The following is a 22195-nucleotide window of genomic DNA, read 5'->3' on the forward strand; positions in this document are numbered from 1 at the left end:
GTAAAATGTGGCAGATTAATAAACATAATATGCACAGAAATGCGTAAGTATTATTTTTTAGATGCATGCGGCATATCTTAACATAGGAAAAATTGTTGTCAGTCTTTGAATTCTATTCCTAACAAGGTTACTAAAAATTTTCATTGCTAATTGAGTCCAGTTTGGTGGTAGTGGAAAAGCCATAGGTAATAATGAAACAATAGTTATGACCAAGGGAATTTTCATCTGGACATAGGTTAATCTGAACAGGGCAGCTCCAGTCTGAGGTTATTAGGGGTAAGGAAAGATGGGTATTTAATTGATTTAATTATAAAGTATGCTTTGGAACTTTGGCAGTAATTTTTATATAAAAGCAGTTCTTGAAATAGGACAATATACTGAGACTTTTATAGTTAAATTCTGTATACAGTTAAATTAGTGTCCATCCTTCTTGGAAGGAAATAAAATTAGTCCAGTCTAGTTCTAAATGACTTTTTTTTCTTAAACAGTATATATGATGGTGTGAGGCTTGCTCAGGTTTGCTTTCCTATGTCATAATGGTATCTGTTTCATTGAATTGCAAGGTAAAGAGGTTCCTTGATCATGTCAGTGCTTCATCCCTGGGCATACATTTGAGACTAAATTATTTGTTAAATATTTATTTGAGGATTAACTTGGAACCAAAACTTCTGTTGCCCGTAGTTATATTGTATCTAATTACAAAGAGAAATCTAAAAATTCTCATCTAGGCTTCAAATGAGTAGCATTCAATACACTCCTGAGTGTAAGTAGCAACACTTAGTAACACGAAAGATTTTGCTCTGTAACTAGCTTAATTTCTTCTTGGGTGTGAATAAATACTTGCATTGAGCATCTTCTGTAAGTTATTTAAGCTTTTAGAGTGTAATTGGCACATCTTGTTGATCAAAGTTCATGCTTAGCTGATTCCCGTCTTCCTTACGGATTTGCAATGAAGAAATTGCAGGCATGGAGATTAGCAACAGAGTTGACTTTGCAACCACCATTGCCGGCCTGCTGTCAGCAAGTTTCTGCTTTATGTGATCACCTACTTCAACGCAAATTCAGGTAAAGGGAGGAGAGTAAGGGGTGGGGGAGGTACAGACAGTGGGTTTAAAGCTGGCAAAAACATTTAAGTATTTACTAGTCATGCCTATTCTGCTCATTTGATCTTAACATTTCATATTGCCTCACCTCGTTCTCTTGCTCCTGAAATGGAAGGAGACAAATTTTGTACCTGTGTGTCTCTTGGCCTCAGATCAGTTTTTAAAAGGTAGAAGTGCCTAGACTAAGTGGCTGTGACGTTTGTGGTCTGCCAGTAGCAATAAGTCCTGCTTTAAATAGAAGACAAACTGAACTTAAATACCTGTTACTTCTGGAAATTGTTTTTCTTGAAAAGGTTGTAGGAGGAGCCCAGTTACAGATTTGAAACACCTAAGTGAATAAATTATCAGTGAAATGGAATGCCAGGACCTCAGCTGAACTTGCACTTAAGTTACTATCTTTATGAAGAGGTTCGCTATTGAGTTGAGGTGGTGCAATTTGACATGCCCCCCACCCCAGTGGCCACAAATTGTCAATCAACAAAGCCAGGTCCTAAACACATTATAACAACATAGCTTATCAGCAGTAACACAGTTTTAAATGCAATCAAAGATCCTTCCCTCTGCTAACTCCACAGTAAAATCCAAAACAAGCAACAGAAATGGCAAAAATATTGAGGCTTTAAAATATCGGAGAAAGCTGATCCCTTCAAAGTACTAGATGAAGAGGAATGGCGGTGGTAATAAAAGGTGTTACCACGTGGTCATCATCTGCCCTAAAGTGATCACAGGATAGTGTATCAGTGTGTGCCTTGAAGAAATGGACCAGTCTTTTTACTCGGTTAAGATGCACAAACTCGATAGTATGTGCTGAACGGAGTTCTTCAAAATGTGATTCTCTAATGCCTAGAAGAAATGAAGAAAAATCAGGTTATTAGGGCCACACAAATCACTATTGGAAGTCAAGCAGTAGCTGTTACTGGCCTTGGTTGATCAGTTGTTTTATGACAGCATTTTGGAATAATAAATTCTTCATCTGTACAGTGCTTAAGTCTGTTACAGTGGCTTGAGATGAGGGAAATAAACAATGCTTGTTTCAGCATTAAGCTTTGACTTCTTAGTAGATGCACAAGAGTTCCCATATTGCTTAAAACTGGGGGGAAATCAAAGGTCTTTCAAAAGCTTCAGAACTTGGGGTGGATTTTAAAACAATGTAAATAGGGTGTAAGTTTTTCAGGGAGGAATAGAAGTTGGACTCTTATTCAGGCAGAAAGTATGCTGCTTCATAACTGTGTAAATGAAATGGTTAAAAAGTAGCACTGTCCTTGGGAAGAGTCCCAGTGCAGAAGAATGGGAGTGTGATGTGAGGAAGAGGGCGTGAGACCCTGCTGTGGAGCACAAGCAGAAACATCTACACAGTGATCCACAAAGGTATAAACAAATTAGAGGATAAATGTATGTGTTTGTATTATCATGAGACTCAGTATTCATTTTGATCATATGAATTGATCTAGTGTCAAGCTGCAGAAGTCTAACAGTGTGAAGATGGCATTTACAGCAATGCAGGTACCACCTGAGTGGCTACCAGTCTCATTTTGTAAGGTAATTTAATCTCTGATCCTTCACTCATTTTTATTCTCTCTGCCTAAAATAAACAAGCTTGGGCATGTTTATACGTACTTACAGTCATCCTATATTTTTTGTGTAGATTTTTTTTCTTACTCCTCTGGAAGCAATCTGGAGATTATTGAATTTCCTTTTGGAGAAAGCACATAAGAATCAATGTAAGGGTTCATATGAACTTTTCAGGTGCTGTTTTCCCCTAAAGTTGTCAGAAGAGCACTGTTTGCTGTAGGTAAGTAAGTAAGATCACTTGTAGCAACTGCTTTTTAGGCAATTCCAGTTTTGGGGCTTAAATCTTCTGTTGATTTTTCCTGACAAAAAAGCTTTAAGACTGGATGCTGTTTGGATACCATTCCTTCTGTTGTACGTTACAGTGTGGACATAACATCCCTCTTGTGAACGGTGCTCTCACCAGGTTCCAGCATAAACCGGAAGCTCTCTTCAGGCGGATGCCTTAAGTTCTGTTGAAATGGTCGATTAGGGGAAGAAAGGGATGGAGAGTTGTTGAGCTTGTTGCAGGACTTCTGTATGCTTCTCTTAAAACCACTTTTGTGTTAAGTGTTCTTGAAAGTTTCTAACTGGGCTGATGCTAGGTAGCATCTATGTCAATGCTTTGTTTTGCTCTGTACGGATGCTCTTGAATAGTAGTTTGCCAGGAGATGGCAGTGAATTACCAGTTTGTACAGCATGACCCGCAGACAGAATAGCGAAGTGTCAGGCTGCCCCTGTAAGGTCAAGTGTGTGTAGGGTGTCCTATGGTGTTCAGCAGACCTTAACAGACTTGGAAGATCTAATGTTCTGTAGTGTTAATGAATGTGCTTTTAGCTGTAAATGGCTATTTTAGTTAGCTGATAGATATGTAAAACACCTGTGCAGTGGCTTCCTGAAGAGTCTCAGCTCACCTGAGGCAGTTAGGACCTTGCCATTTGACTTCCTTTCACTGTGTTCCTTCCTAATGATTGCAAGGTAATTGCAGGGACTGCAGGACAGATCCTCCGAGTGCCCTACGTTGTTGCTCTTCAGGGAATCAAAGATCTCAAACTGCTTCTCTCTCCAGATGAGGCCCACAGTAAAGGTGTATTTCAGAAGAATGTTTTTCATGAGTAACAGGTATATTTTTGAGATACATCATAGAGCAGATAAATACTAGGCATAAGATGGGCTGCTTGTTAAACGGTGAAAGATGCATGCACAAAAAAACTTGGTGACCAGATGTGGCGTAATATACTTTAGCTAAAGCTCATCCCAGCAGTCAGTTGCAGGACAAATCTGTATAAAACTGTCTTATTAGTTAGTGTTTTCATTTAAGGGCTCATGAAGTCAGGTGTCCTTTAGAGCTGCAAGATACTTGCCAAGAACCTCACTAATGGTGCCAGTTGCAATTTTGGCTTGCAGTGTTTTTGCCTGCCTCGCACATGGGTCATCATGCAGCTTATGTTTTGACTTATTTTTTAACAGGTTTCTATTTTTCTTAGCAAAACAGAAGATTCTCCCATAGCCTGAAAGTGCTTGCCAATGTTTATGGTTTGGAAGTGGATTGCAAGGAATAACCTGCAGATAGGCCATAGTATTTTCCTTTTGTGTGGTTTCTTGTTTATTTTTTTATTCTTTCCTCTTGCATAGGTTAGGGATAGGGGATTTCATCTCATTTTTTTTCCAGTGTGTGAAATGAAAGTGTACAGTACTGGCAGGAAAGCAGGTATCTGCCTGGAGGAAATAGAGGGTGAGAGTTGTTTTTACTTTTACCTCCTTCAATTACAGTTTAAATACTTGGACTTTATTACTAGCCTGTTTGAAAACTACCTTTATAGACTCTTAAGTGAAAGATGGTATTAAGTGAAAATACATCACTGCACAAGTTGTGTGGCCTGGTTGATTGCAACACTTGAGTATACCTGATCTAGTATAAATCTCTGCTTAAGGCAACTAGATTAGAATCATAGATCATAGAATATTTTGGAAGGGACCTTCAGAGGCCATCTAGTCCAACCCCCTTGCAATGAACAGTGCAGATTGGGTCCTAGAAAAAGTGTACTAATCTTATTTAATACCAGCTTTAGTCTAGCCAAGTCAGATTACTCCAGCAGCAGTTCTTCCTATTTGAATATATTTAGCAAGCAGTGCAGACTATGAGGTCAACCTTCATTATGATTTTAGTATTTTATTGATTGACACCTAGATATGGTTGAAATGGAGCAACTCTATTTTACTGTTAGTAAAAAAAACTGTGTTTCAGTAAGAAAAATCAGTCAAAATACAATAATGATTGATCATATAGTCATAGAATGATTTGTTTGGTTTGGAAGGGACCTTAAAGATCATCTAGTTCCAACACCCCTGCCATGGGCAGGGACATCTTCCACTAGACCAGGTTGCTCAAAACCCCATCCATCCTTGCCTTGAACACTGCGAGGGGTGGGGCAGCCACAGTTTCTCTGGGCAACCCGTTCCAGTGTCTCACCACCCTCACAGTAAAAAAGTTCTTCCTAATGTCTAATCTAAATCTACCCTTTTTCAGTTTACAGCCATTCCCCCTTGTCCTGTCACTACATGCCCTTGTAAAGAGTTGCTTTCCAGCTTTTCTGTAGGTCCCCTGTAGGTACTGAAGGCTGCAGTAAGGTCTGTCCCAAGCTTTCTCTTCCCCAGCCTGAAAAACCCCAACTCTCTCAGCCTGTCAGATGATGCCAAGAATTTTAACTGTGTTATTTAAAAGTTTTATTGACTTGAAGGGTATTTTGTGAGCATTAGGACTTGCCTTTTTTCCATTTATATCAATATATATGGTATTATTTTTCACTGCAGACCTCTGCTTGCTTGCTTTTAATTTATTGCTGAAACTAAAGCTTAACAGCACATTCTAGGTCAAATAATAGTGATAATAAACTCTAAGACAAACTTTTACTGTATAACGTGTTATTGTGACTATTACGTCACTATTCATTTTTTTTGTTGTTAGTGATAACCATTTTTGTAGTTAGCATAACACTAGTACAAAAATTGCAAAGCAGTTGCACTGGGAGTTTGAAAACAGCTTATTTTCCTCTGGTTCACTCCCTTACTGACCATGAAATTCCATAAATTCCTGGACATTGACAAGCAGTTTGCTTCCTTAGGATTTCAAAGGCTATCTCAGCTAAGTTTGGCCCAGAAAGTTTTCTGGTTCCCTACTCTCTTTCTGTGTCTCCTAGAGTCATACAGTCCCTTAGATCCTTCATCTATCGCTATGACTGTGGTGTTTGATGCATCACATTGCCTTGTTAAAGCTTCTGTTTTCTCTAGCTGTTTTTCTGGCAGAAGAGGGTTTGCATGCACTTTCTGCTAATCTAGTGGTGTTTGGCACACTTTTCTGGCCTTCAGGTTGTTCTTTAACTACCCACAGATCAAAAGCCTGGCTAACAACAGCTGTTAATGCCTGTTTTCCAGTCTAATAGTAAATATACTCAATTTCCGAGAACAAACAGATCTCTTCTCCGAAAGGTCAACTCTATACTTGTGCTGTGGTAAGTTTCCCAGCATGCTACCTGTCCTGCACCTGCAGTGTACAGGTTTTCATCCCCTGAATGTCTTGCTACTTTTTCATCTGAACTGTAAAAAAAAGCGGTATGCAGAGAAAGGCAAGGAAGAAAAGCAAAAAAATACTGTTGTGTTATAGTTGCAGCCATGATAAAATAGCTTCTTTAAAACTTGAGGGTGGGGGGTTAACTGTCTACTCTTTATTCCTCTTGTCCTAATTGTCTGTATTTGTGGCTGCAACTTGTGACGCTGGTATCTCCCATCCACTAGCAGGGTGGGTCATAAGAAAGTAGGGTATGGAGAGTTGATAGTAGGCGAGTTTTAGTTTTGGTTAATTTTATCTTATTCCCTTCACTTGCTAGGGTATTAATAGAGTATCTCCTATTGCATATTATGATGCTTGATAATACTTGTAGGAAGGAGGATCTGTCAAGGCAGAATACAGTTTGTCTGACTTGGTTAAATTGGATGACATATCATCCAATTTAGTGGGAAGAAACTGAATCATGTTTAAAAAGGCTGAAACTATTGCCTAGCTTGGTTTAATAATTAGAAGCTGCACAGCTTTTGAGCAGCTAACATCAGACTAGGTTGAAAGCTGGCTTTCTCCCTCCTCTTTGGCTTGTTGAGTAACCTCTAGTCTCTGCTACTGATTATTTCTTTTAAGTTCCAGATGGATGAATTTCTGGAGAGAATTTTAGTAAATACTGCAAGTAGAACATTGTATGGCCCTTTCTGTTACTGTCTTTTAGGGACACAGTGTTTGCTTATTCTGAGTACTTGTTTTGGTGCCATAGTTCAAAACATTGTTGCTCCTTCTCAGAGAACATTAGGTACTTGACTGGAACTGCTCCTGGTCAGGGTTAGTTGGAGAAGTGGTGGCCTTTCCCTTATCTAGCACCTTGTCTGTGTGGCTTTTTATTTGGAATATTGATGCTCTTTGTGAGCTTGTTGTGCTGTCTAGAAACAAAAAGCTACAAGTGACACAGCTTTTTGCTAAACGTGTACATCTTGGAGCCAAGCATTCTTCTGATTTAGGTATGAATGGTGCTGTTGGCACACCTCGTACTTGACTCTGATCTGCTTTGCAGGGACTCTTGACTTCTGCAGTTGTGCAGCCCTGATGCTGATCAGCACTGCTTAAACCAAATAAATGCATAATATGAAAGGGTGAGGCATGCTGCTAGCTCTTTGGCTCTAAAAGCAGGATTTTTCTCTTAGTAGCTATAATATCTTCGAGTGAGGTACTCACTGAAAACACCAGCTTGAAGAAGCAAGTTCAGGCAACTTCCCTCCTTGGCTTCAGTGAACACTAAGCCAGAACAAGGCATTCCCTCCTTGGCTTCAGTGAACACTAAGCCAGAACAAGGCACTGCACTTCCTGGTGGTGTATGGAAGGTGGATGAGGAACAAGCTTCTTCAGGTATAAGCCAGAAACCCCACTCTTTTCAAGCTAGATTTAACACAGTGAAGCATCTGAGCAAAACAGAAGAAACTTTAAAAGAACCAAAGTCAAAATTTTAAAAAAATTTATTCCCTCAATTTTATATACAGTAATTCCCTCAATTTTATATACAGTAATTACAGTACAAAGGTGTAAATGGTCTTTGTTGTGAATTGTTGTGCATATGCAGCTTAGTAGACAGATTTAACATTCAATTTGAATCTCAGTGCAAGTAGGCACTAAAACATCCAACATACCTCCAAGGTATAAAAAGACATACCAGTTTTACAGGTTTCTCCAGCATATTTTGTTACAGTGCAAAAAGCTATGAAATAAGGTTTCTTTAGAAAATTCACATAAATTAAACACATATTGCACTTGTCCCAACCAAAAGGGTAACAAGTTATACTTACTGAACTAGTTTATGTTTCAGAACATTCCTCACACACATGCGCTCCTTCCTCCTGACTATTTGTGCTAAATATGTGTAGTTTAAATCTTAAATAAGTGTTTATGGATCTTTGAACTAATACAGTCCCTCTTGAGCAGACTGCTAAAGAAAAAGAAATTACAGCAGATTAACAAGAAAATTCTCCAAACTCTATTCAGGCTTCTATCCAGTAGCACTGTAACTAAACACATAAAAATCGGTGTTGTTTAAATTCAGAATACAAGTGTATTGAACATCAACCATTTTCGGTGGTTACACCCCTATTTTCTGGGAAGGTATAAAGCTGCCAGTTCTAAACATGTACATATTTCTGCTGTACATCAGGCTGCTAAGCTAACATTGCATCCACAAACATTTGTGCAATACCACGGGTAGGACTTTGATTTCTGTACATCGCTGGCTGCTATGGGGTATATTGGGAGAAAGGGGCAAAGTTGCATTAACTTTGGAGAACAAAGTCTACTTGGGCTGAATCTGTGTCGATGGAATCCGTGCACTGCCAAACAAGAAATAGAGGTGAAGGCAAACAACATCAGTGTTGCTAGATTTGAGTTTCCCTAAACCCTTACAAGCCTTGAGAATTAAAGGAACAAGTGCATATGATTGCAGATGATAACTTTGTGCTTAAGATACTTATTCAAAGCTGAAAGGTAAGGGAGTGCCTTAGGAACAAATAACTTTCTTTTTTGCCTTTTTTTTTTTTTTTTTTTTTTTTTTTTTAGCAAACCAGTATGAACAAAGTTGCTACTAAAATACTGACATATAAAGGCAGAAGAAAAGTAAAACATGGCTAGCTGAATGCTAGTTCATGTCTTAAACAGTTCAGGGTTACCTGCAAAATGCCTCCAACATTTCATTTCTCCCCACACTTCACCTTAGAGAACTATACTTCTTCCTGTTACATACAAAAACCAGCATTTATTTTCTGAAAACATTTCTGCATTCAACTCATTCAGAACATGAGTGGAAGAAAACCTGACTTCTGGTACTACAACATTCTTCAGATCCAAATCTGGAGCTGCAACAGTGACTGTACAGGACTTTCTAAAGGCAGGTTCCCATCTTACTTGCATACTACTAGATATGAAGTCCTTAATAAGGCAGCAGGTTCCCATCTTACTTGCATACGACTAGATATGAAGTCCTTAGTAAGGCAGTATGTACTTTATACAAGTAATGAGATTAAATCCTAACTTGACACATTTAGGAATTCTTTATACAGATAGTATACGTTCACACCACTTGTGCGGGTCGTGTTAAAACTCAAAAATCCCAAGTAGCCAGGCTTTGGATCAGGAGAACAAACAGATAAGGTTCACAAACTGGAAGGCTGCTGGATTACTGGACCTGGTTCACATTCACGAAGATTGTCTTCTGACCTCATATACATTAGGAACACAGTGACAGTAGCAAAGGTAGCTGCGTTGACAGGAAAAGCACGGAGAAGTGTGGAAGTAAGACCTCTTGTGAACACCCTCCAGCCTTCTTCATGGTAACTCTTTCTGACACAGTCTAAAATGCCATTGTATTGTGTAACGCCTCCAACTCCATCAGCCTGAAGCCGGGATTTGATCACATCCATGGGATAGGTTGAGAGCCAGGATACTATTCCTGATATCCCTCCAGAAAACAGCAGTTTTGGAATAACATAACTGTCTTCAGCTTCACAGCCTAAATACCTGGTCATTAAGTCATAGGTCAGGAAGTAAAAGCCAAAGCTTGGAGTCTCTCTTATGAATGTAGAGACCATGCCCCTGTTGATACCCCTTAGCCCTTCCTTTTGATAGATTTTGATCAAACAATCCAGAGAATTTTTGTAGTTCTTTGTTTTTAGTTTATATTCACCTGTTCCTTGAAGCTGCATTCTTGTCTTTGCCAACTCCATGGGACAGCAGATGACGCACTGGATAGCCCCTGCTGCTGACCCTGCAAGGAACTGGTTTAGAGGAGTGTCTTTTCCAAGAGCACGAAGTGTGTTTCCTTGTACACCGAACACAAGCGCGTTAATGAAGGTGAGTCCCATCATTGGTGACCCAATACCTTTATAGAGTCCAAAAGCCTAATGGAAGAAGGAAGGAAAACCCCTTTTCAACAGTTATATTCATAAACCTCCTGAAACTGTGCAGAATGTGGCTTTTCTGGCTCTCCCTCCTGTCCTAATTTTCTAGTAGTGGCCATGAGACGAGTACCATCTTGCTTTGTAATAATTTAATTGCTGCCTAAACCACAAAAATCTAACCACTTTTAGCAGTACAAATACAATGCTGAACACATCCGGAAAACAATCTCAGTCCTTCCACAGAAAAGTTTTTCTGGCAAATTTTACACTTTAAGTAGCTAAAAGCCCAAAGCCACCCTTTTAGTTATGGTATTTAAGCTTCAGCAGCAAAAAACTCCCTTCACCAGTTTCTTCACTCATTGCTCAGATTGCTTGGATTCTCAGAAAACTAGCTATTCAAGTAACTTAATTAAAATGTTACCTTCAAAATAGCACCTTTCAGTTTAGTGATCTTCATGAAGTTTCTGGCAAACTTCTGACTACACTCTCTGCCCTATGCTCAAGTGAGGTTCAGAGTATGCCTGTCTCTCGTTCTTCAATATTTGTAGGGGTTTTAGCAGCTTTCCCACCCTTCCGATTGAAAATACATGAAGATACAAAATATGAAAAGCATTAATTTTGTACTTACAGATTCTTGTTTTATGATGGATTGAAAGCAATGGAAGGTCCCACGGTAGAGAGGTTTCTCTACATTTTGAACTTGCAGACGAACCTATAAAAAGTTGTACAAGGTACCGATTTGTATGTCAAGAACAGCCTAATTGGTAAATTAGTGTCTTGTGTATGTATGGAGATTTGCTATAGCAGTGTATATGCAAGAGCACAGGTTGGACACTGGAACACCACATGTGGCAAAATAACTTAGAAGTATTGTGTGTTTTGATTTAATTTTGGGGGTGAAAACATGAAAGTAGTATTAACTACTTGTGAATAATAGAAAAACACTATGTGGAAGTACAAGAGGGTACACCATTCTCTAGAGTTTTGGACAGGAGTTTCCAGTACTGACTAGAATAATTACTTTCTTTAGCTGCCAAAAATACTTCTGTTCACACTACAGAATAACTGTACAAACCTGATGTAAATATTTTTAAAAAATTCTAAGCATGAAATAAGGATAATTTTTAAAAGGCTGGGAACTTTCAATACCACCCCCATAGTATTTCTGCTGCTGAACCTGGGGACCCTTCGCTAACATCTGGTATTTTTCAGAGGGTAGCTGGAAAGTGACTCTTTAAGATGCGTCTTTGCATAAAAGTAAAAATCAACTTGTCCTTTTAAACCTTAGTCTGTTTTTTTTAACCTGCTGAACACAAACCATTGGTGAGGGTGTGGCCATTTCAAAGCTTTATTGTTAGTAATCAATTAACTTTTCTAAAATGGAAATGTTATGATCTGCTGGACAGATAGATGTCACTGTAACTGGCAATATGAGGGGAAAGTCCCTTTTCTAGATGTTTTTTAACTTGTAATGGAAAAGTCCACTCCTGTTTTTTGCTGCTAATTTGTCCTTGACACACTTAAAGTCTCAAAGCTGCCCAGTTCATGCAAAGCCCTACACTGCAGTAAACTCAATAAATTGATTGGCAAAGTTAGGAATCTGTCATTGATCTTTAGCATGGAGAGCTGCAGTATTCCTCAGAAAAGATGCTTATCAGCCATTTAATGCTGCTGCAGCTCTAGGGCAAAAAAACCTTCAAGTCTCTTAGTCTGAACAGAAGAAAATATCAGATCTGTGTGAAAAATTTCTGACTTTATGATCTTTCTGTCACTGTTTCCCTAGAGTAGTAATAAACACCACCCCAAAGATGACAGCCCTGCACAATGATGTTGAAAAGGATTTGGGGACATGGTTTGTCAAAATTCTATAATTGGGGTAGCTTTCTTTTTGAGACAAAAAAAAAATATATTTCAGGGGGTTTATATTCTTACAACATGTGACTTTTGATTTACAAAACAAAGTTTAGTTTTCAATGTCTTTTTAATATGCACATTAGTGTTTGCTAGCCATGCTGAGAGGCCAAGATCACTTCATCTTCCAAGATGGAAGAGGGCTTTAAAACATTTCAGTATCAAAAGTAGGCTTAGGGTAGAATTCAAAGAAAACAAATCCTTTGTTATCCAAAGTGACATTTGGGGGTAGGCAGATTGTTAAACCTTATCCATAGGCAAGGTCATAAATCTCAATAAGCTGTCAGAATTGGGCAAAACAAAGGTTTTATTCCATTTGCAGTTTACTGCTATGATTTCAAACCCTATCTGTATAAAGTCAGGGGACCTCCATGTGTATGGGCTTTGGGAGAATTGCAGCTTAGGAACTTTCTTGCTTTAGTGCTCCTATACATGTCTTCAGTAGTTTAGAATCAATCATATTCTGTATATAGGTTGAATTTCCTAGTGGCATAAAGCTCACACTGTTTTTGTCTAAATAATTTGTGAAATATTGACCAATGAAGCCTTGTTATAGGATAAAATATTTAGAAAATACTAACACTCTAGGTCCAAGAATGAAACCCAGCTCTTTCACTTGAGCACAGTGATGATTGCATAGGGGTACCCACATCAGCAAACTACCAGCCCAGGCAATTTCATTAGTATTAAAATGCCATATTCAACAAGCTCTTTAGTGTGTAAAACTATTGGAAGGATGAATCATGTGCAAAGTTTAACCCTCTGTTCTATTCCTTGCATAATATTCTGGCTTTCTCCTTATTTGAAACCACTAGTACTAAACTTTTAGGTCCAATAGTAACACACTGTAATTTCATGCCACTAAAGACTTCCATAGAGGTACTCAAGATTAAGCAAAATAACTCACCACACCCCCACAACAGTCCAAACATTTAATAATATGCAAATTAAGTCATTTGGAAGTGTTTGAGCACTGAAAATGACCTCCAAGGATATGCAGTGTTTAAGACCTCAATGACAGTGTACCTGAGATTGTTTTAGAGCCACTGTATGTAGAAATGTGTACAGCCAGAAATGCATACCAGAAAGAAGGTTCAGAATAAGACTTTAAAAAAAATTTGTATCTTTAAACCCCACTCCCTCCATGCCCTAGCTGTAGAAGAGGGACACATCAGTATAAAACTAAAAAGGGGAAAAACTTCATAATTCTTTTAGGTCTTTATTTGAACTAATACATTTTGGAATAAATTAAGACTGAGAGAAACAGAAGTGTTCACCTGGGCTATACTTACTAGGTAACTCTCCCGTGATGAGGCTTATCTGTCATCTACAACAAAGTAACACTTTTGCTGTTAATGAAGACAGCCCCTAGCTCAGAAAGTAAAGGCAGTTAAAAGCAAAACAGCAATTTTATACATTTATACAACAAACCAGGGTCAAGGAGTTTGCCAGTTCTGAGAGCAGCTCAACTGTGGGTCTAGCAGGGCAACTTCACAGGCTTAATCTCTCCCTGTGTGTCCCACCATCCCCCTCCCCGCTATGTGAAACATGACCAACAGCCAAAAAAAGAGCTTTAAAGCCAAGACAGAAGTAAAATTCTGGCTTATCTAAACAGCTTTCCCATTGTCCAGTTACATTAAGAACTTACGGTCTAAGGTGACTACCACTTAGCCCTTTATACGCTACAGAACTATAAAAGAGGTTAATTCTTAACACACATACATACACAACTAGTTATGCAATGTCTTTTTTTTTAATAGACTAGTTATAGTGTTAGTTTTCCCACACAGAGTGGTGGCTATGCCAGCTAATAACACAAACATTAGTATTTAACAAAAAGAGATAATTGTTTATAATGCCTTCTAATGGGTATGAAAATATAGTGTGCCATGCTATATTTCATAAAACATTTAAAGTCATCCAGAAACAAGCTATTTGCTCTATTTCAAAGCAAGATGTTTTCTCTAAAGCCAACACATCTATTTGCATTAATAGATCTGCTGGAACTAACGTGGGAGCTGCAGTTTTGCAGACACTGCAGTGTTTGGTTTCATGCACTAAAGCTATTCCACTTTACAAACCAGGAAGACCCCACACATGGTTAACTTCAGTTTGAGCACAGAATTTTAGCAGTTTTGCTGGCTTCAATGAAATGACCCATCACCTTCAGTTAAGCATGTAAAATTTGGCAGGATGGGGTACGCGAAGAGAGACAGCTGGCCCTGTACCACCATGAGAAAATGTGCAAGTCTGCATAATACTGCTCCTGAAAACATATACTAGGATCCAACCCAATTATTTAACAAGTGTGCCATATTCCGATAAACATACAGGTTTTGCTATATGAGCAGCTTGCACTTGACTAGCAAAGACTAATATCCAGGTAGGAAGGTCTGTGTTGAATTAGCCATTAGCTAATTAGTTCAATTAGCTAGAACACAGAATATGGTGATGACCTCAGTAATACTATCCAGCCCTTTGCATATCTAAATTCAGGAAGGTAGAGTTATTCCAAATATAGGTCTAGTGGGTGGCATGCTGCCTGCTGCAGTCAAGTGATCAGCTGTATTAATTCAGCAGGGAAATATACTGACATGCCTTCTTCGATTCTTCCAGTGAGAGACTTTGGATTCAAGGATTTTAGGTTTCAAATCTTATCTTTGAAGGAGCTACCCTTAGTATGTATGATACATACAGCTCCCAGACCATCAGAAAATCAATCTTAACTTGCAGAGTTACAAAAATATATTATACTTAAAAGGAGGAAAAAGCCCCCGACAAACTTCATGCTGTGGATCTTTATGCACTTACACCCTTTGGCTAGTGTAACAAATTAATGCTTGAGGGGAAAACAAAACACAAGGTTTCAACCTAGTAACAAAGCAGGTTTGAGTTACAAAAGCATAGGGGAGGCAGTTTTAGCAGTTAGTGATGAACAGTTGCAGAGAAGCAAGCTTAGGACAAAACTAAGTTAAATTGAAGATTGTACTTTCTAATACAACATTTTTACTACACTAACAAACTTTAAATTTAGGCCAATATTTGTCATGTTCCTGGATTGAATCATACATAGTTTTTTTTCAGTTCTGAATAGCTGCAGATCTACAACAGCGGTTGGGGAGGGTTGCTTCAGGCTTTCCAGTGCGGATTTATACTCCTACAGTGTCTGGGGATTTTTGTTTTTTTCCTCCTCCACTCCTTGAAAAACTTACTCTACCTAGAGACAAAGGTATTTTATAATCAACCCACCTTAACAGTGTCAAATGGGTGTCCTACCAGTACTCCTGCAGCACCTGAAATAAAACAAATGCCATGGTTATGACTCACAGTTTTCTTCTTTCATCAGTTTTCTTCCTGAATCCTTGGGGCTGCAGTAGCCCAAGCAGTACCTCCACAGACTGAGGCAGAGCCTTATTGGTAGGCCAGGGAAAGAGCATCCTATCAAGTCAGAAGATGAGACACCTACAGTTCAGTCCTTTAAGCCAACACTTGGTGCCTTTATGCTCCAGTCAAGCTCCTGGGCCCCAGGTGGGGGTTGAGGTGTGTGACTACAGAGCATGCCACACTGTACAGGATGGTCAGCAGTGATTCTGAGCCTCAGCCCAAGGTGAGTCCAGTGGGCAGAAATCACAGGTTTCCTCTGAAGCAAAACATTACTCATAGATGCCAGCCACCCTGTGATGGCATAGAAAACCTGGAAGTTTCCCTAAAGGCAGAAAAAAAATCCCTGCACTCTGCCCACAGCCCTTCCAGATGCAATGGTAGCACCTGCAGAAGGACCATGCGTTACCAAAGCCCTCTGCTTTATTATAGCATCAAAGGATTTTTTAGAAGTTGTATACAGGCCTGTTAGTTATACTAATCTGGATATATGCATTTGGCAAGTACTGGCTGAGGCAAGGAATCCTCTGGCTCTGTATTTCTCTGAACCATCGATCCATTTATGTTTGCTGACAACAGCAAGAACTACAAAGAGTGGTTCAGTGCACCTTCTTGCGTTGGCAGATAACATCCCTCCCTCTCCTGAGAGGATGTGGCAGAAATACAGTGCCCACTCTAGGATGGTGTAGTCCAGGTTGTTCAAAGCCAGCACAATGGCAAGATAGTCCAAATCACAAAAATAGCCATGTGCTGTGTTCAGCATGAAAAGACTGGTGGCACAACCAATCCTGTGGGATCCCTGACGAAGCAAGGATCACTAGGATGAAGTCAGAAGCTGCAAGAAAAAAAAAACATTCTCTTTGCCAGGGTGGCAAGGAGAACATCAAACGTGAATATCTGAAAAGACGCGAGAATAAATCTCCTGAATGCAATTTAACAACTGCTAAAAATAGGAGGGCCGTAAGCAGATGCACAGGGACGAGCAAGGCGAGCATAAGCATTCTCTCCTCTTCGTGTTCAACCTCCCCGCTACGGGCCTGCTGCTGCTCGTGTGCTCACCCGAGAGCTCTCTCCCAGCCAGCCAACGCATCCAGCCCCTTCGCGCAGGCCGGCTTCTGCCACAGGCAAGGCGGCCGCGGCCTCGCTCCTGCGGGAACCCCCCGAGACCTTCCGCTCCCCCTGCCCTTTCCCGGGATCGGCACTACCTGCGCGGGGCGGCCGCTGCATCCCCTGTGCCCTGCTCAGGTCTCCGCTCCCAAAATAAAAGCGCTGCGCCCAGCCTTGCCCTCCCTCCGCCCCCCGCCTTTTTCTCACCCCCTTTTCCCCGCTATTTACAATTTATTTTTTTTTTATTCTCCCCCCTTTTTCCTTTCCTCCCATCCCTTTTTTCTTTATTTTCCTTTTTCCCGTTGCCCCCTTTTCCTGCCCCTCACCTCCGACGCATCCAGCGAGGAAATCCAGAGCCATGCTAGCACCCTCAGTCCCCAGCGGGGCCCGGCCCTTGCGCGATACCGCTCCGCGCACTGCCGCTGCCCGCCCCTCCGACCGCCCTTTCTACCGCCCGCCTCCGCCCCCCCCCAGCAGGGGGGCCGGACCGTGCCTGCGGAGGGGCGGGCACCGGGACAACTCCCCCTCGCGGATCGCAGCCACTGGCGGCTGCGCTGGGCGGCTCCGGGCAAAAGGCGGGACGGGACTAAAGGAGATGGGGGCTGGAGCCGCACGGGACTGGTCTGGTCTGGTCTGTTTTGCAGCTATATCCGAGCAGTTAACCTGATGTAAAGGCAGAAATAAACATTGGAGGCTGGGATGTGGCGGTCTGGGGAGGGCGATCAGAAGTCAGAGCATCCCTCCCGCTGAGCATCAACACCCCGAGATGTTTGGGGTAGTTAGGGACGCTGTCCGCGGCGTCTTGCATTCTGGATGAGGCATCCCTGGGTGCTGGTGGTTGGAAAGCCTGCAGAGCTTATGCCGGAGGATTTTGGAGGGGGTGTCTGTTTTTAATAGCGATGAAACGTCTTCTATGAAGAGTGGCTGAGAGAGCTGAGGCTGTTCAGCCTGGGAAAGAGAAGGCTACAGGGAGACCTAGTTGTGGCATTTCCATACTTAAAGGGGGCTTATAAAGATGGTGAGAGACTTTTTACCAGAGTCTGAAATGGTAGAAGAAGGAGTAACCATTTAGCCCTAAACCTGAAGATACAGATTATAAACAAAGAAGAAATTCTTTAAGATGAGGGCGCTGAGGTGCTGGCACAGGTTGCCCAGAGAAGATGTGTCTGCCCCATCCCTGGCAGTGTTCAAGGCCAGGTTGAATGGGGCTTGGAGCAACCTGGTCTAGTGGAAGGTGTGCCTGCCCATGGCTGAGGGGTTGGAACTGGATAAGCTTTATGGTCCCTTCCAACCCAACCCATTCTGTGATTCTTTAACAGACTCCCCCACCAGTGTTAAACCAGAGAGTGAAGGAAAGGCTGCACCAGCAGATGTGGGCTCTAGGCCAACTCCTGCCCCCATGGCACAGCTGGAAGCACAGGGATGAGCCTCTACTTCTGATGATCATGGCCAGAAATCAGTAGCCTGCTGCCCATGGGATTTAGCAGAGACCTGGATCTCAGTATTACACGTTGCTGTCGAAGAGGCTTCTCCCATACCTTCCTCTCAGGCTTTTCTTGGTTTGTATTAACTGCTTTCCTACTAACATTACCTGGCTTCAAGGTGCCCTGCTGATGCCAGAGACTTTAAATGGGAAATTCAAGCTGTTGACAGTTTCAAAAGGGAGCCCTGTTTAAGCCACTCCTTGTCTCTGCAGGCAATGTCTGAGAAAGGGGCATACCAGTGGCCTGGAACAACAATGTGCCTATTCAAGCTTTGCTTAGAGAGAGTAACTTCTAGAAGCAGAATGGAAAAGCAGCTGGATTTCTTTCTTCTTTTTTTTTTTTTTTTTTGCAATTGTCATGGCAGCCCTTTCCTTGATATAGCAGCTCAATACAAAACTGATAAAATCTTGCAGTGGAATAGCATATTAAAAGTTAAGTCAGCTTTTCCTTTCTGTGCAAACAGAAAACACACAGCAAATCAGCAAAGAAAAGGATCTTTCCCAGGAGGTCAGAAACTACTACTACAGAACAAAACCTGAGAACCTCCCCCAGATTTAGCTGCTCTTGGACCATCATTACAATTAATAAGCAGATAAGATGAAAATGCAAAGCACACAATGAATTCCTGACCTTTCCCATACCTTCTTCCAACCCGACACTCATTTGGGGCCCTTCTCATCTCTAAACTCTGTCAAATCAAAAGAAGCCTCCAGGTGTCTCCAGGATGCTTTTGATTCTCTGATTCACATACCTGTCCTACCTGGGGACAAGCAGTTGGTGTTAGAGAGCAGGCAGGTAGGCTGGTCTTGCCCTTTGCCACAGCACAGAGGGCTTTGGGAGCTGCCCGCTCCTGTTGTACCACACACTGTTCTACCTCCTGACACATACCTTAGACATTGCTGAGCCCATACACTGGCAGCCAGTACTTGAAATAAGACAAGAAGCCCCAGACAGTCCTTTTCCTTTAAATATTTTCTCTAAGTAGAGGTGGAAGTGAATTTCTGGGAATCTTGTCTGCTCTGGCATCCATGAGAGGAACTACAATCATGTACACAGCTTTGCAGGTGAAAGTCCAGATGTTATGTACATCTGCCTTGCAGACAAACCTCAGAAGGATCAGTTTGGCCAAAGTGTTCCTGGCCAAAGTGGTTTTAATCTGTTATTAAATCCTCTGATCTCCCAAGCAATCTGCCTCAGAGAAATTACCTTCTCCCCCAGAAGTGTTTTGTAACTTTAATATTTGCCCACAATGGACAGGGAAAACATTTCCTCTCTCTTTGCAGGCATTTATTCGGTTATCTGAAGACAGTTTCAATATTAGTACTTTCTTGTCTGAATTATATTGATTATTGTCTTTTGACCTCTGATTCTTCTAACCCCCTCTTCAGCTGATCTGGAGTTCCTTGAACTAATCCTTAAAGCCTTGCTGAGTGAGTACTGGGAGATTATCTTGGGTATTTGCAGACAAAAACTCTTGGTCATACATCTGAATATGAGATCAGATATTTGTAAGAATCATGACATAACATAACATTTTGTTCGTTATGGGCAGCCTGTGATGCACGAAGCACCCCAGACCCTTTCCAGTAGATCAGCTTGTGCCACAGTGTTCCCTGTCTTGTACTTGCCATTCCTTCCTACATTCTAGCAGTCCATGCTAAATGGGTTTTTCCAGATTGTTTTTCCAGTTTGTCAAGATCATCTGAATTCTAATCTTACTGTTGATGTTTGTGCAGCCCCTCCCAGGTTGCTGCAATCTCCAAAGGCCTGCCTTGTTCCTGCATGTTTGAGCTGTTCCTACTAAACTTTATTCAATGCTACGGAATGTTTTGCTCAATTATTCAATGCTATTGAACCCCACTGGAGGAGGCACGTACTTCAAAGGGGGAGGTGTGTGTGTATGTGCTTTGTATACTAGTGCAGAGAACATCAAGGGCTCCTGGGTATAAAGTTTTGAGATATCAGGGGTCGATTCACTAAGAAATGAGCATGGCTTTAGCCCCACTGGGGAGTTCCCTTTTGATCACTTTTTCTTGCTTGGGGTTTTGGTTTTGGTTCAAGTTACACTTGTGAGGCAGTGTTGTATGAATGTATAGGAGTTTATTAAGAGGGGGGTGGAGGCAGTGAATCAATACATGTACTTATATTTGTGCGTGGCTTCCATAGGAGCTTCGCAATAAAGGGAAGGAGGTCATATAGCTCTTATATTTTAGTGGTATTACTTAGGCCAGACATTTTGCTGTTGATCCAGGGCCCTATGTGTGCAGTAGAGACATACTTTTGGAGAGCAGAGCTAACCTGACACTCAAGGAAATCCATATTTAATGGTTCTACTCTACTCTCAGGCTGTTTTTCTAGATAGTTCAAAAGCTATGTCTAATCTTGCATCCAGTTTGTTGATGTGTGATGCCTCCAGCTGAAAGCATGACTCATCTGCTGGGAGCTCTTGTGCCCTTCAGGCTCCATAGATCCAGCTCACCTGTGACCACCCTTCTTTTTATTCTGCTAAGGCAACTGGCTGAGATGCATCCCCTAGAAAGCTGGAGTGAGGAGCTGTGCTTTTCCTGCTTTCTTCTTCTTTGGGAGCACTTAGCTTCCCTGCTGGATAATGAAATGGGGGCTTATGAAATAGAGAAAGCAGAGAAGAAAGAGCTAATGGCAGCTTGGGACACATATAGAGTCTACCAGCATGTATGGCAGCTGCACTGCCACATGTCTGAGAGAAAAGGTTAAAGCTATAATTTAATGTTATCCTTCAAAGACCCCCTTCTCTTTGTCCTGTTGTCCTTCAGGTCTGAAAGTTAAGGTGGAAGAGGTTTTGCAGATGATGCTGGAGGGGTGAGATAACAGAGGTTTCCCTTCATTCTTGTGGCAAGAAGTGAGTCTGTTGGCTGTCTGTTGTTCTTGATGGCACCCAGGTCTGGGAAAAGGTGAGCCCTAACAGAAACCTGGGAAAGGGAGTTGGGAGTGTAGGAAGGGGAACAGAATAAGGGCAAAAGTAAAGAAGCAGCAGGGCAGAGTTAACACTGCAGGTAAATGAAACACAAAGTGCAAAAGCAGAGTGAAGAAGGAAAGGAACAGGAATGGGGAGCTGTGACAAACTCATAGAATTTCTGGTGGCAATGGCATACAATAAAATGCACATTGTTGACTCAGATGTTTCAAAATCTTTCTGTTTGCTTGTGAATTTGTCATCAACAACTGGTCGTGTCCCACTAGATGTGTCCCACTAGACATGTCCCAGTAGAACGTGGAGGGTCACGGACGTCTTGAGGTTCTCCCAGTTCTTCCCCACAGCTTCAGTGGGGCCTGGCCAGCTCTGGGATTACATGGCAGAATTTCCTTTCATATAGCCTTCTGCCCTCAGCCCTTTCTTTATCTTCTGCTGCATCATCACAACTTCAGTACTCACTATGTTATCAAGAAAAATGCATTGATTTCTCTTTTTATTTTGAGTGGGGACTGGATTTTGATCTTCCTAGCATCCTGAATCACTCTTCAAAGGCTCTTTGGGGCAGCAGTTCTCTCTATGCCCTGTTTATGATGTGAATCTAGGCTGCATACATGCAGCTGTTTGAACATTGCATTTACACTACCAAACTGCTTGCAATGAAAACCTTGCATTTTCCAGAGACTGCAGGCCAGCATAACTGGGCTTGAAGATCAGCTAGTGCTTTACCAAATGGCTGATTTATCTACAGCAGTAAAAAATAAATCAAAATGGTGAATGAGAAAGATACTGGGACATAATAATAAGTGCATGAGAAAGAAGCTGAGCTGGGCTGGGTGGAAACAACCAGTGTCAGGAAAAGGATCTCCTCCAGGTGAATTCACTGGATACCTTTGTGTGGATTCAAGTCCATTTTCTTTGTTTTCCTAAACACAGTTGTATTCATTACCCCACTTGTACTCACTGCCCCACTCAATGTTATGTTGAGACAAGTCATTAGGATGCCCCCAGATCCTCAGGATGCAGCTATGCTTGAAGACAGAGCAGCAAAGGCGTTACTCAAAGAGGATTAGATGCCTTATTATCTGTTAACTTTATGACCTTGGGTGGGTTTTCTCTGTTATTATTATCCCACTGACTTCAAAGTTATTGCCTTTCAAATGTTGAAACATCCAAGCTTCATCAAATCCCTTGTTAAGACTGGTGTTTCAAAGCATGATATGTAACTGATT

The 22195-nt window shown here is 41.3% G+C and overlaps 1 protein-coding gene across 2 annotated transcripts; it reads right to left on the minus strand.

Moving 5' to 3' along the window:
• Window positions 1–8684: 8684 nt before the first annotated feature.
• Window positions 8685–16970, minus strand: SLC25A29 (solute carrier family 25 member 29). Of its 2 annotated transcripts, XM_061463966.1 has the most exons (5): window positions 16856–16930; window positions 15291–15334; window positions 13334–13368; window positions 10759–10842; window positions 8685–10130 (listed from the first exon to the last, which is right to left on the minus strand). In XM_061463966.1, exon 5 carries the CDS (start codon window positions 10095–10097, stop codon window positions 9387–9389), a length of 711 nt encoding a protein of 236 aa, XP_061319950.1. In that variant the 5' UTR covers window positions 10098–10130; window positions 10759–10842; window positions 13334–13368; window positions 15291–15334; window positions 16856–16930; the 3' UTR covers window positions 8685–9386. The 2 variants fall into 2 exon arrangements, with proteins under 2 accessions (XP_061319950.1, XP_061319949.1); XM_061463965.1 differs by lacking the exon at window positions 13334–13368 and having other exon boundaries at window positions 16856–16970.
• Between the last annotated feature and the right edge of the window lie 5225 nt (window positions 16971–22195).

The sequence above is a fragment of the Pezoporus flaviventris genome, unplaced genomic scaffold (genome assembly GCF_033815535.1).
Source record: "Pezoporus flaviventris isolate CSIRO_AGI_PZ_B2104156 unplaced genomic scaffold, CSIRO_AGI_Pfla_v1 ptg000036l, whole genome shotgun sequence".
In the NCBI taxonomy this organism is placed as follows: domain Eukaryota; kingdom Metazoa; phylum Chordata; class Aves; order Psittaciformes; family Psittacidae; genus Pezoporus; species Pezoporus flaviventris.